At 39.9% G+C, this 14,211-nt stretch overlaps 1 protein-coding gene across 1 annotated transcript in view; it reads right to left on the minus strand.

Annotated features, from left to right (window-relative positions):
- Tmem117 (transmembrane protein 117) overlaps nucleotides 1-14,211 on the minus strand; it is a 374,448-nt gene that overhangs the window by 76,566 nt on the left and 283,671 nt on the right. The window contains exon 6 of the mRNA XM_048365994.1: nucleotides 4,837-4,996. Coding sequence (XP_048221951.1) covers nucleotides 4,837-4,996 — 160 coding nt within the window. The remainder of the gene's footprint in view (nucleotides 1-4,836; nucleotides 4,997-14,211) is intronic.

The following is a 14,211-nucleotide window of genomic DNA, read 5'->3' on the forward strand; positions in this document are numbered from 1 at the left end:
CTATTTTTAATAAAAAAAACTAATCAAATGGTATTTTTCTATATCAAAAGTGGGGTTTTCTGACATGAGAAAATCCTGGTATAAATTGTTAAAATCATTTAAAGAAGTTAAATGACAATAGGCCTATACATTCAAATTTGTCTGTTCATTTGCACTAATTTTACTACTTGTGTGTGTACATGTGTGTGTGCACCAGTACTGGGGCTTAAACTCAGGTTCTAGGTGCTATTCTTTAGATGTTCCACTCAATGCTGGCACTCTACCACTTGACCCACACATCCACTTCTGGTTATGTTTGTTGACTAACTGCAGAAACAGTCTTAAAGACATTTTTCCTGGTCTGGCTTTGAACCTTGATCCTCAGCTCTCAACCTCCTGAGTAACTAGGATTACAGGCTTAAGCTACTTGTGCCAGATTATTTCCACTAATTTTTACTGCTTGTCCATCTTTCTTTTATCCAGAACTCATGGACATGGGATGAACTGGATCAGTTTAGTTGGTCATGGACTTCTTAGGATATTTGTCTGATGACTTACCAGACATCTTTAACACACAAGCTTTCTGGGGCCTTATCTGCTCAACTCCCAACCCCGAGTGTGAGGGTACTATCTCCAGATCCCTTTTCCATCCTGCATCCTCATCAAGCTGACATGACTGTGGCCTGCTCCCACCCCGTGCAAGGCACTGACTGGGGGAGGTTCTAGGGGACACACAGAAATAAAGAAGATGGGGCATGCAGACATGCAGCTTCTGGGAAGGATGCCACAGAGGTGCTGTGACGAAAGGATTGGTGGCTTTGATGTAGGGGGCGTTGAAATGGTTTCAATGTCTGTATCCCATGAGTAGAGCAGTCGAGACACAATCTGGGGAAGGAAAAGATGCTTGTGGACATCCCGTGAGTTAAAAGCTACCTTTAGTAAAATGCAGAGCAGCTTAGATTGGTGCTGGATCCAAGAGAACAGGAGAAAAACCAATTCAAGGCCAGACGGTGGGAGACACTGAGGAAGAACTCTTGGAATATATTCTTGAGCCATAGGACTCAATTTGGGGTGGGGGGATGAAAAAGCAATGTATACATTCTGTGTTTTAAAAAATCTTTTTTAATTTAAGTGGTATTAGGTTTTGAACTCAAGGTCTCACACTTGCTGTGCAGACATTTCACTACTTGTGTCACGCCTCCAAAACCTTTTGCTCTGGTCCTTTTTTGAGGTAAGGTCTCGCTTCTTTTGCCTGAGCTAACCTGGATTGCAATCCTCCTGTCTGTTACCTGCTGTGACTATGGCTACAGGCCTGCCCTCATCACACCTAGACTTTTCTGATGAAAAGGACAGAATCTTGAGAAATTTTTTTGGCCTGGAATTCTTATTCTTGCAATCTTAGCCCCCCATATAACTGGGATGACAAGCGGGTGCCCACCATGTCTGGCTATTGATTGATATGGGATCTCCCAACCTTTTTTTGTCCAAGCTGGCCTCAAACCATGATCTTCCTCGTTTCAGCCTCCTGAGCATCTTGGATTACAGGTGTGAGACCCCTGGTCTGGCAGCCAGCATGTCGTCTGTGGTTAGAAGGTTATGAGAGCAAACTGCATAAAGCATGAAAGAAAGGGGAGAGCTACAGGCAGGCAGTCTCATGGCTTATTTTATAATAGTGCATGGCAGCGTCTGGACTTGAATGTTGGCAAGAAAGAAATGAGAAGGATTGGGATGCAAGATACAGAAAAAGATGAGTCAGTATGCTTTGCTGGCTAGCTTGTAAGAGGAAAGAACAGAAATCTAGCTTTGGAAGTCCTTTATAACTCCCCTTTGTGCTAACATAAAGTAATATTCCTACTCCTAATTATTACCTATTCCTGATTATATTATTAATAACACAGCTTCATATACCTTTTAATTCGATATTCGAGGCCTCACTTCTTCCCTCTGCTTTGGCACTGCCCCCTTCCAGCCTCCCCCACTGCCTCATTCAGCTAAAGGATAGGCACTGGACAATCTCTGGCCAGGAATCTAAAGTTGGGACTGGCAATTCCAGTGCCTTTTCTGGGATGTTTAGCAGTAACTTTTACCTTCCGTATAAATGAACAAAAGCTGCTTTGCAGGGAAAGGAAAAGCCGATAGCAGAAGGGATCCAGAAAGACGAGAGATGGGGGGAAGTCTCTGTTTTCCATTGTCTCTGATGGTGAGCACCTCCGCCCTCTTGAAATGGCCTGGGTGTTTCTATGAGGTGCACATTTGCTCTCCTTCTGATCGGGGTTAGCATTACTTGCAGCCCAAATGGTTCAAATGAGTGCTTTTCTTAGCATCAACTAGCTCTTCATCATCAGTCAATCCGTCTCAGGCTGCTTTCTGAACAATTCAGCAAATTTACTAACTTCTTATTTTCTTTTTCAATCTAGAATGTCTTTCTCTTGGCAAGCCTGTATAAATTCTGGTTTCTGCTCTTCCTTCCATGTTCACTAAGTCTTTTTTTTAATAAACACATAATTTCTACAGATGATAATATTCTGTGTTTTCCAAATGAAGGTCTTGGTTGTAGTGACCTTTGGAAGGCTATGTGAAATGTATATCAATAAGGTAGATGTTAGGAAATAGTAACAGCCAGTCAGGGAAGATATGTTTTCACACATATAAATTTTAAACAAATTAAAGAGGACAATGCTTGGCTATTAATGCCTTTGTGTTTTAGATGGTCATTGAACCACTGAGCCAAAATAGACATTTTAACATTGTGAAGTGAATTTGAGGAGATGGAAAAGATAAAAACAGCCTTTAAACAAGTAATGTGGGATATAGTGGTGGATAAGTGCTATCAATTTAATTTAGAGCCAGCACTGGTGGTTCACACCTTTAATCCTAGCTACTTAAGAGGTTCAGATCTGAGAATCACAGTTTGAAGCCAGCATGGGCAGGCAAAGCTGAGAACCTCTTATCTCCCATTAACCAGCAAAAAGTCAGGGGTAGAGGTATGGCTCAAGTGGTCAAGCTCCAGCCCTGAGTGAAAAAGCCAAGTTTGAGTGTGAGGTTCGGAGTTCAAGACTCAGCACTGGTATCAAAAAAACAAAATTAGGGCTGGGGATATGGCCTAGTGGCAAGAGGGCTTGCCTCCTATACATGAGGCCTGGGTTCAATTCCCCAGCACCACATATACAGAAAACGGCCAGAAGTGGCGCTGTGGCTCAAGTGGCAGAGTGCTAGCCTTGAGCAAAAAGAAGCCAGGGACAGTGCTCAGGCTCTGAGTCCAAGGCCCAGGACTGGCAAAAAAAAAAAAAAAAAAAAAAAAAAAAATTAAACAACCAGGTAGATAGATAGATAGATAGATAGATAGATAGATAGATAGATAGATAGATAGATGTGAAGCTCTCCAGGTAAGATCATGCCGAGAAAATGATCTGAAGCCCACCAATGCACACTAAGTGTCTGGTCTTCTGCACTAGTCTAAGCTGTTTCACGAAGTTATAAAGAAATGTCTTTATTTTAAGATGAGACAATCTACCAATTTCATGAGTTCAGTAACTTAAATCTAAAATGTATTTTAAAATAGCACCCAGTAAAAGTAGCAGTACATTCTTAGTGCCATCTTGAAACTAATATTCAGAATATATTATATGCCCAAACAGAACAAACTAGAAAACAAAACGAAACCCAACACTCTATTGTTCATGTTGAGGCAACACAGAATAGCTCTCATAAAGGCTCTTCCTTGCCTTTAGAAATAAGTAAAGCAATCTGGTATCCTGCAAAATTCCCACATAAATTCACAATTCAACGGCGATTCCTTTTTCTTTGACAATAGTAGTCTTTGTTCGGGTGATTTAGAGTATCTGTGGAGGTGGAGAAAGCCAAATTGTCTTCTGAAAGCAATAAGTGAGTGTCTCGCAAAGGGTGGTGAGATAGGTGGAGTGATAGGTAAAGTGAAGAGATAGGTAAAGTCTCTTGCTACCCCACTGGAGAGAATATTTCTAAAACTCAAACATTCACATCAGAAGATCACACGAATCTCACTTGTTAGTGTGACACCATTGTACAAAAAAAAAAATCTGTTGCTAAGCAAGGAAGAAATATTGTTTACATGAAAATGGAGTGATCTCTGGTGAATACTGAAAGCGATCATTTCCATAAACCAGAGAGAAAGCTTTTTTTTTTTTAACATCACTCCATTTCAATTGCTATAAAACCCTGCGTTGCATTTGACAATTGCTTTTCCCTGCTTTGCTGGCTTTGTAGCATCCTCAAGCTTTCCAGTTTCCCATTTACTAAATGACAGCTTTCTGGGATTTTTTTGTTTTATTTTGTCTTTTTTTTTGTCTCCCCTTGAGACTTTCTCTAAAAATATTACCCCACTGCATTGCTTTTAAGGACCTACCTTGTCATGTTCATAAAATGAATTTCTGGTGTCTCCTCTTCCTTCCAGTTGTCTTTTCCTCCCACTAAAATTTATTTATTTATTTATTTATTTTTTGCCAGTCCTGGGCTTGAACTCAGGGCCTGAGCACTGTCCCTGGCTTCTTTTTGCTCAAGGCTAGCACTCTACCGCTTGAGCCACAGCGCCACTTCTGGTCATTTTCTATATATGTGGTACTGGGGAATTGAACCCAGGGCTTCATGTATACGAGGCAAGCACTCTTGCCACTAGGCCATATTCCCAGCCCTCCTCCCACTAAAATTTATGAAACTCAGATGACCATACATTGCAAAATTAAAGTTTGTAAATTGTATAGGTGTCTAGCATTCTGTCACTTGTCACCTATTAGTGTGTTGTTGGTTTTTAAAAAAAAAATTATTCTCAGAACAAAGCATAGACAAGGTTCAGGGAGAAGAGTGGAAAACAAGACTTACCTGCATCACAATTAGGAGGTCAAAGACCAAGATGAAAGAAGCAAGGAATGCTCTGGAAACTTCATCACTGGGCAAAAATCCTCGATTGAGCTTGTCCCAGCTTATCCAATCAGTAGTAATGACTAGAACGACGACGGAAGTCAGAGTGAAAAGGACCGTCCTACAAAACAAAGTCATGCATTATAGCAGGGAGTGCCAAGCCAGTGCTCAACACTGCACAGGCAGTCAGTGCCGAATTAAACAATCACTGCACAGATCACTGCACGACGTTCTCACCCATAGGCAGAATTCAACAGTACTTCTTGAAACTGAAGTTGTTTAAAATTTTTGTATTTGTTTTAATTTTTTGTGCTGGTTCTGGGGCTTGAACTCAGGACCTGGGCATTGTCCTTCAGCTTCTTTGCTCAAGACTAGCACTCTACAACTTGAGCCACAACCCCACTTTCTGTGTTTTTGGTAATCAAATAGGGATAAGAGTTTCATGGACTTTGGCTGCTCAGGCTGGCTCTGAACTGTGATCTCTAATCTCAGTCACCTGAATAGCTAGGATTATAGGCATAAGCCTCTGGTGCCTGGAGAAATTAAAGTTTTTTATGGATTAAAAAAAAAAAAAAGAGGGGCTGGGGATATAGCCTAGTGGCCAGAGTGCCTGCCTCGGATACACGAGGCCCTAGGTTCGATTCCCCAGCACCACATATACAGAAAACGGCCAGAAGCGGCGCTGTGGCTCAAGTGGCAGAGTGCTAGCCTTGAGCGGGAAGAAGCCAGGGACAGTGCTCAGGCCCTGAGTCCAAGGCCCAGGACTGGCCAAAAAAAAAAAAAAAAAGAAATAGCGAAATTGGGTGGATGCCATTGGATACTGTTAGTCCACTACACTTGAAATCCTAACTACTCAGGCGGTTGAGATCTGAGGATTGTAGTTCAAGGTAGCCCAGACAGAAAAGTCCATGAGACTCGTACCTCTAATTAACCACCAGAAAATAGCTGGAGATGAAGCTGTGGTTCAAGGGGGAGGGGGCTAGCCTTGAGCAAAAAGTTCAGGGACAATGTTCAGGCCCTGAGTTCAAGTACCAAGACTGGCTCACACAATACATACATAGGTACATAAAAAAACACAAATAGAACTAGCAAAATTAGCCTTTATTATTAACATTGCCAAGAGGGTGTGAAAAGTGAGTGGTTGAATTTGATCTATCAGATAACTGTCTGAATATTTTTGAGCCTACTCTTTCAGGGCTCTACTTGTATCTGGATATTATTTTGAAATTTAAAAAGGCAAGAATAGTTATGTCAAAATGACTCTAATCCGAAAGCAGTCAGTAAAAGAGAAAATGAATTTTAAAGAATATGGTTGTGGAATAAAACCATAGAAAAAAACCAAAACCCACAGATATCTGGAAATGACAAAACCACTGCTGCTCTTTAATGTTTTGTAATAGTTTATACCTTGAAAAGGAACAATATAAATTTTTCTGGAAGCTTCTTTTTGGTAGTACAAAGTACAAATTTCTAACAACAACTTTGCCTTTGTTTTTAAACATTTCTTATTTGGTGCAGATTATACTTTCATAGAACAGATGTTCCGGGATCAACTCTTTGTCCATATGAATAGTAATATACATTGTTTTTCTAGTGAGTCTGGGACTCTAATTCAGAGCTTCTTATCTCAATTGTTTTTTGTTGTTTTTCTTTTGCTCAAGGCTGGTACTGTACCACCTGAGTCTCAGCTTTACTTCCAGCATTTTGGAGGTTATTTGGAGGTAAGAATGACTGAGATTAGTCTTCCATGGGTAGTTTTCATAGCTAGCTCCTCAGATCTTAGCCTCCTGAATAGCTGGGGTTATGGGCATAAGCCACCAGCATCCAGCTGGATGTGTAGAATTCTTTTAACTTGATAATTGGCAAGACTTAAGCTAGGTAAAGGAGTTATTCTAATTTATGCTGAAATAATCTCATTAGGAATAAAGCCATTTAACTTTGTCATTATGTTTGTGTCAAAATTTAATGAGCACCTTGACACATAGAATTTACCACCATGCTTTCTGTGTGATCAACTTCCTGAAATCAACTCCACAGCTGTTTACCTCTCAGATGATCACCCTGTTGGATATATTTCATCTTCTCACTATATAATACTCTCCACACTTCTTTGCAAATGTTTGCTTGCCTTTATGATGTACTTCCGTTTTGACAATGGCTTTGATGTGGCTACAGATTTCAAGAAACAGTGACTGTAACATTTTATTACTCCAAAGGGAAATTAGAGGAGGTATTCTGCCTGATATTTAATATTTAATGCTACAGAAAAGGAATAAAAACAGCAATCATTAAATATGAATGCACAGTGCTCAAAATATAAGGCTTAAAAACAAAGTCTCAAGAGAATGGGGGTGGCGGGTAAAGAAGACCAAGAAGTATTTATTTGTCATATCATCTCTAAAATCATGCTAAATTATATATACATATATATACACATACACATACATGCACATTTATTGTGCATACTGTCTCAACATCATATATACATATATGTGTATTAACATTTATATATATATATATATGACGATCTACATTTATTGCCTGTGAATTGTTCTTCTCCTAAGAATCTTCTCATAAAACCAATGGACTTCACCATACTGATCACTGAGTCAAAACCAGTAGTTTAAAAAGAGCCATAAGTCAGTAAAGTCAATGCAAAAATTTTCACTTTTATTTGACTGTGCCATAGCAGAAATAGTAAATGACAGTGCATTACTGTTCTAGCTAGACAGCACTTGTGGGGGCCTTGTGGTAGAGTGTGTCACGCAAGTGAACATATATATAGAGAGAGAATCTGTACCACTATCTTATTATCATCATCACCTCTATAGTACAAGAAGAGAAACTGGGGCACAGGACATTTAAATAGTCCAACTGCCACAAAGATTTCCCATAAGGAAAGCAGTGACATAAGATGTCTCAGGCTGTCTGTGATTTTGTGATGGTATGTACCAATAATGAAAGAGGAACTTGAGCCCAGAGGATCAAGAGTTCAAAACCAAACTGAGCTACTTTAAAAAAAAATAAAAAATGTCAGGTTATTTTACCTGTAATCCTAGCTACCCAGGAGGCTGAGATCTGAGGCCACGGTTTGAAGCCAATCCAAGCATAAAAGTGTGAGATTATGTCAAATTATGTCAAATTAACTAGCAAGAAGCCAGAAGCAGTAGAGCGTCAGCCTTGAGAGGAAACAGCCATGTGAGAATTGGAGACCATAAGTTTAAACCCCACTACTGAAAAAAAAAAAAAAAAGAAAGAAAGAAAAGAAAACAAAAAGATGGCTCCAGCCCAGGCTCACCTGAAACAGAATATGTTCTATTTATTGCAAAGTATTGAATTTGAATATAATTATACTTAAACCCAGAATTCACTCTCTTTTTTTTTTTAGCATCTTAACTGTCATATTGGAAAATTATTGTCCAAAAGAACTCCACATTGAAAAGCGAAACTGGAGAGACTGACAGGTTCTGAGAAGAAATAGTTAAATGGAAGAAATCTCAAGAATATGCAAATTCTAGCCATACATGCAACCTTTTGTTGTTGTGCCAGTCCTGGGGCTTGAACTTAGGGCCTGGGCACTATCCTGAAGCTTTTTCACTCAAGACTGGCACTCTACCACTTGACCAACAGCTCCACTTCAACTTTTTGGTAGTTAACTGGAGATGAGAGTGTCACCAATTTTCTTGCCCTGACTGGCTTCAAACTGTGATGCTCAGATCTCAGCCTTCTACGTAGCTAGAATGACAGGTGTGAGCCACCAGCGCCCAGCTTCTTTGAGTTTTCATTTACTCAATATGGTTGGAAAGCAAGATGTGAGCCCAGGACCCTGAGTTTTGGGGAGCTCCAACTTGTCTTTTTCAAGTAGCATCCAATTAAACAATTATCTGGATTACTTTCCTTTCAGACTGCAGCTGGTGCCAGCCTACCATATTAGCTTATCGATTCTGCTTTCTCTCATTCCTGGCCACCAGTCAAATTGAAAGGATTCATTCATAATTACCAGCTTAAGTGATTAGATTCTTCGCTTTCATGGTTTCAAATGTCCAGTTAGTCTGCGTCCTTTGCCTCAATGGTTGTTAATACCTCTTCTATTAGCAAGAATTAGAATGTGAAGCCAAGCACAATGAATGAAGCATTTCTAGTCCAATGGTCCCAATGTCCACTGAGTTGATGCTAAAGAAGGGGAAATTCAAGTGGGCACCCATGGCTCATGCCTATAATTCTAGCTACTCAGGAGTCTGAGATCTGAGGAATGAGGTTCAAAGACAGCCCAGGTAGGAAAGTAAGTGAGACTGTTATCACCTCCAATTCACCACCAAAAGGCCAGAAGTGGAGCTGTGATTCAAGTGGGATAAGGCCAGTCTTGAGTGGAAAAGCTATGGAATGGCACCCAGACCCTGAAGCCAAGCCTCAGTACCAGCATAAAAGAAAAATAAAGAACTTTTAACTCTCAAAATTGATTGATATTGTTTAGTTTCATTTATAACCACCTTAAGGTAGATTTACTGAGCAGTCAAATATCCTGAAGGCAGGCATCAAATCAAGAGACTGAAGACTTAGTTTGAATAAGCCATGAAGACCTCACTCAGGCTTAAATATTAGGTGATTTCATTTTGATTATATCACATAGCAGAATTGTACAGAATCAATGAACTAATATAATGTAAACAAAATTTCTGCCCAGTGTAGTGGCTCCTGCATGAAATCCTAGCTACTCAAGGGCAGAGACCAGGAAGATTGCTCCAGGCCAGTTCAAGCAAGAAGTTAGCAAGACCCCATTTTAACAAACTGTCATACTGGAGAATGTCTGTAGTTCCAGTTAAGGGGGACATCAGATAGAGGAGGAATGCAATCTGAGTATAGTTCTGGGAAAAACACATGATCCTACCTAAAAAAAAAAATTCTAAAGCAAACAAGGGGGAGATTGGGGGTATGTTTCAAGTGGTAGAGCACCGCTGGCAGGTTCAAACCACAATACTGCTCCAAATAACCTGACAATATTTGATCACTTTTCATTTTACTAGAAATAACAACTTCATCACAAATACACTTCTATGTGTTTTAATGTGAGCCATTATTCATGCTCTGAAATGTTGATAAGCTTTGATTCCAGTCAGGGATGCCCTATTCCTTCCTGACTGTGCTGCAAAATTTTTATGGCCTTGAAGACCACAAAAACATTTCTTTCTTTCTACAATCCTCTTGTTAAAATGTTAGAAGTCAACCAAAATAAGTCAAGCCGTATTTCACGGTTTCTCAGTGAAAAGTAAAAAACAACAACAACAAAACCTCTTCAAAGTGGAAGGTTTAAGGTTGGACCAATACAATAAAATAATTCATGAATTGAGAGATAATCTTATATTTTAAAGTGGTAAATACATAAAATGTGGCCTGATAATGGAATTTAAAATTATCTAATATCAGAGATTTGTATATGTGTGTTAGTCTTGGGGCTTGAACACCAGGCCTGACACTGAGCTTTGTTTGCTCAAGACTGGTGCTCTACTACTTGAGCCACAGCTCCACTTCCAGGTTTTACACTAGTGAAATGGAGATAAGAGTCTTATGGGGCTTTACTGCCTGAGCTGGCTTTGAACCAGAATCCTCAAATCTCAATCTCCTGAGTAGCTAGGATTACAGATGTGAGCCATTGGCCCTTGGGTAATCTCATAAAATTTAACCATGCCATTGATATAAATAAATACATAAATAAAACAGACAGGCAGAATAAGAACATTTTCCTTCACTTTTTACTACTATGCCAAGGAGCCTGGTGCAAATACACTTCCCCTGGAGCCCTGAAGTCACAGATGGCCATGTAAGAATGCCAGTGTTTTGGGGGTTGGCTTGTTTACATTCTCAATCATTGCATCTGTAAGAAACAACAACAGTGCCCATCCTGGTCCTCCAGCTAGTTCATACTGATAGACAGAGCTCATTCAGCCCCAGAGCCCAAATGATGAAGTCCAGGTTGCTACTCAGAAAGAGCAAGCTTCCAGTCCTCTGCCTTGAGATCAGCAAGCAACTCACAGGCACAGAGCTGACATCTGCTAAGTGACCTCGCAAAAGAGCACAGCTTCGCCATCTGGCCTTCATTTAAATAAATGCTGTGGCCAGTTACCGGCCATCCCAAGCACATTTGTTAAGATGGGATCCTGGAGAAAGGAATTGTAGTTATGAACTCATCTTGTTTGTGGCTCCATTGGGATCTACAGTCTATAAAGGAAATTATTAGGCTCTAATGTTGCCTATTAAACTACACATTTATATGTTATTTATCTTTATCTCTCTCTAGTACTTCACCAACAGAGTTGCCCCGAACAGAGCAGGAGCTCAAGAAGCACTGGACAAATGGAAATGAAGAAATAACTTGATAGCTCTTAGTCCTCAAAGGGATAAGAGGTGGCTGAGAAGTTGCACACACATACACACACACACACACACACGGGCACACACGCACACACACACACACACAGACAGAGGCATACATTTAATCTATGTGCACAGGGTTCTTATATCCTACTATAGAAATGATCTCCCTGTCCCGGCAGGCCCCAGAATTGCACAATGCACAGTCTTCTTAAGGATGTCACAACCTGGCCTAAGAAACTTCATACAGAGGTGCCAAATGAAATAACTATATTTTTTGCATGAGCTTGACCTTTCCCACCTGTGTCTGAGGAATGTTAGCTGTTTACGAAGATGCATTTAAATGTCATTTATAGGGATAGAAAATAGTCCTGGTCAGAACGGACCATGTTGTTTTCTTTAGGTTTCATAGGGTTTTGTTTGTTTGTTTGTTTTGCTTTGAGCCAGTAGCACAGTTTGAACCCAAGGCATAGTTTTGTCTTGTAGCTTTTTCATTCAAGACTGGTGCTCTGTCACTTGAGCCATACCTCCATTGCTGGCTTTTTGCTAGTTAACTGGAAAGTCTCATGGATGTTTCTGCCCAGGCTGGCTTCGAGCCTCGATCCTCCTATCTCAGCCTCCTGAGCAGCTAGCATAGTGGGTGTGAGCCACCAGTGCCCAGTTCTTCACAAGGAGCTTAAATGAATAATCTATACAATCTGGAGTAGAAAATTCTTCTTTTTAAGTGTTTTTGTTGTGTTTATGTAGTTGTACAAAGGAGTTGCCATTCATCAAAGCAGTTTATAAATACAGTGCATCTTGATCAGTGTCACCATTTTCAACATTCTTACCCACCCCCCAACTCATCCTTTCCTTTCCTTTTCTTCATTTTTAGAGTATTTTTTTTTTGCCATTTAACAAAGCAGCTTAGGAATACAATGCATCTTAATCAGTGTCATCCCTTTGACATTTCCCCCTCTTCAATCTGCCTCTTCCCTTATTTTCAATTCTATGGTATATACAATCAATTCTTGGCTTCATTCTCTCTCCTTGCCCCCTTCCTAGGTCTGCCCCTCCCCCTCTTCCCTTCTCCCCTTCCCCCTCTGGCTTCTAAGTACCCATTTCCTGGTACTTATTTTGTTGGGTTTTGACTCAGTCTTTCTAAAGAATTATACTATTTGAAATTCATATCCCTTACTCTCCACCAGAGCAGTTTACCAAGAAGCTTCTGGAATTTGTGGTGCTTTCTCCAGTGTTTACTAAAGAACAGATCCATACAATGCAAAATTAAGTTCGATAACTGAAATAGACATGTTAATTCTATGTATTTTAGCAAACTCCCCTGTCAATATTTTTTCCTAGTGAGTTACCTTGAATATACTAAATAACCAATCCATTACTCCAGGAGTAAAGTATCCCAAGTTCAGAAATAAAAGGAGTAATAAAGTTATGGTTGTAAATAGCAACTACAACTACAGATCTAGCAGAAAGAATTATATTATTGTTGATTTGATGAAAATAAAATGATAGCTACAACATTCAGACACATTGTTGACTTTAACAATAGGAAATGGAGGGCTGGGAATATGTCTTAGTGTTAGAGTGTTTGCCTAGCATGCATGAAGCCCTGGGTTCAATTCCTCAGCACCACATACACAGAAAAAGCCAGAAGTGGCACTGTGACTTAAGTGGTAGAGCGCTAGCCTTGAGCAAAAAGAAGCCAGGGACAGTGCTCAGGCCCTGAGTCCAAGCCCCAGGACTGGCCAAAAAAAAAAAAAAAAGGAAATGGAAAGTTTAAAATCAAACATATCAGGTTGCATCTTTCTCTTGTTGTTAAATTTTATTTATAATATAGTAAATATGGATAGGAAAGGAAAGGAAGGGAGGGGAGGGGAGAAGGGAGAAGGGCGAAGAGAGAGGAAGGGAGGGAAGGAGAGAGGGGAGGAGGGAAAGGAAGGAGAGAGCAGAGGAGAGGAGAGGGGAGGGGAGGCGAGGGGAGAGGAGAAGCTGTGTCTTGGTAGCTCACACATATAATCCTAGTGACTCAGGAGGCTGAGGCCTGAAGATCCCAGAATAAAGCCAGTCAGGGAGAGAAATCTGAAAGACCCTTAACTCCAAATAACCAACAAAAAGCCCAAAGTGGAGGTATGGCTCAAGTAGTAGAGCACCAGCCTTAAGTGAAAAGACTAAGCAAGAACATAAGGCCCTGAGTTTGAGCCCTAGTATTGGCAAGAAGGAAGGAAGAAAGGGAAGGAGGGAGGGAGGGATGGAAGAGGGAGGGAGGGAGGGAAAGAAAAGGAAAAGAAAGGAAAGGGAAAAGTAAGGTACTGTTGCAGCATATTTTATCTGATAAAAATAGGATTTAAAAAATGGATTTTACACTGGCCTAGGAAAAGTGTTTTTATATATTTTGTGATGTTGATGAAAATAAGATGTCTACATGAATCAAAACAAAGGGCTAGAGTATATTTTCAGTTTCATCCAAACATCTTTTGAAGATGATATAGCTTCAGGAAATTTTCCTTCAAGACAAATATTTTCATATCTACCCCTAAGTATCCTAGGCAGAGACAAATCTTCTCCGTGGCCATCAGCACAGGAAATAACGGCTAGGAAAGTAGATATTATAAACATAAAGTATTTTGCTATGGATACTTTAAAATATACAACTGGGGGGCTGGGGATATGCCTAATGGCAAGAGTGCTTGCCACAACTGGAACAGAAAATTCCCTTAAAATTATACAAACATTTAAAAAATAATATCACAAAAAGATAAAAAAAAGTATTGGGATTTAAAAAAGGTATTTCACTCTTAAAGTCTACGAATAATTTTTAAGTACCTAAAGTTTCAAATATGTTAGAATGTAATTTGTTTCTCTTAGGAACTTATGAAGACTGATTCATTTAAGACTAATTCAGGACAGACTAGAAAAGAGTAAACATGACTTCACTCAAAATCAGGGAAGAATAAGAAAGCACTCTGGAGC

This window comes from Perognathus longimembris, chromosome 1 (genome assembly GCF_023159225.1).
Source record: "Perognathus longimembris pacificus isolate PPM17 chromosome 1, ASM2315922v1, whole genome shotgun sequence".
NCBI classification, from domain to species: domain Eukaryota; kingdom Metazoa; phylum Chordata; class Mammalia; order Rodentia; family Heteromyidae; genus Perognathus; species Perognathus longimembris.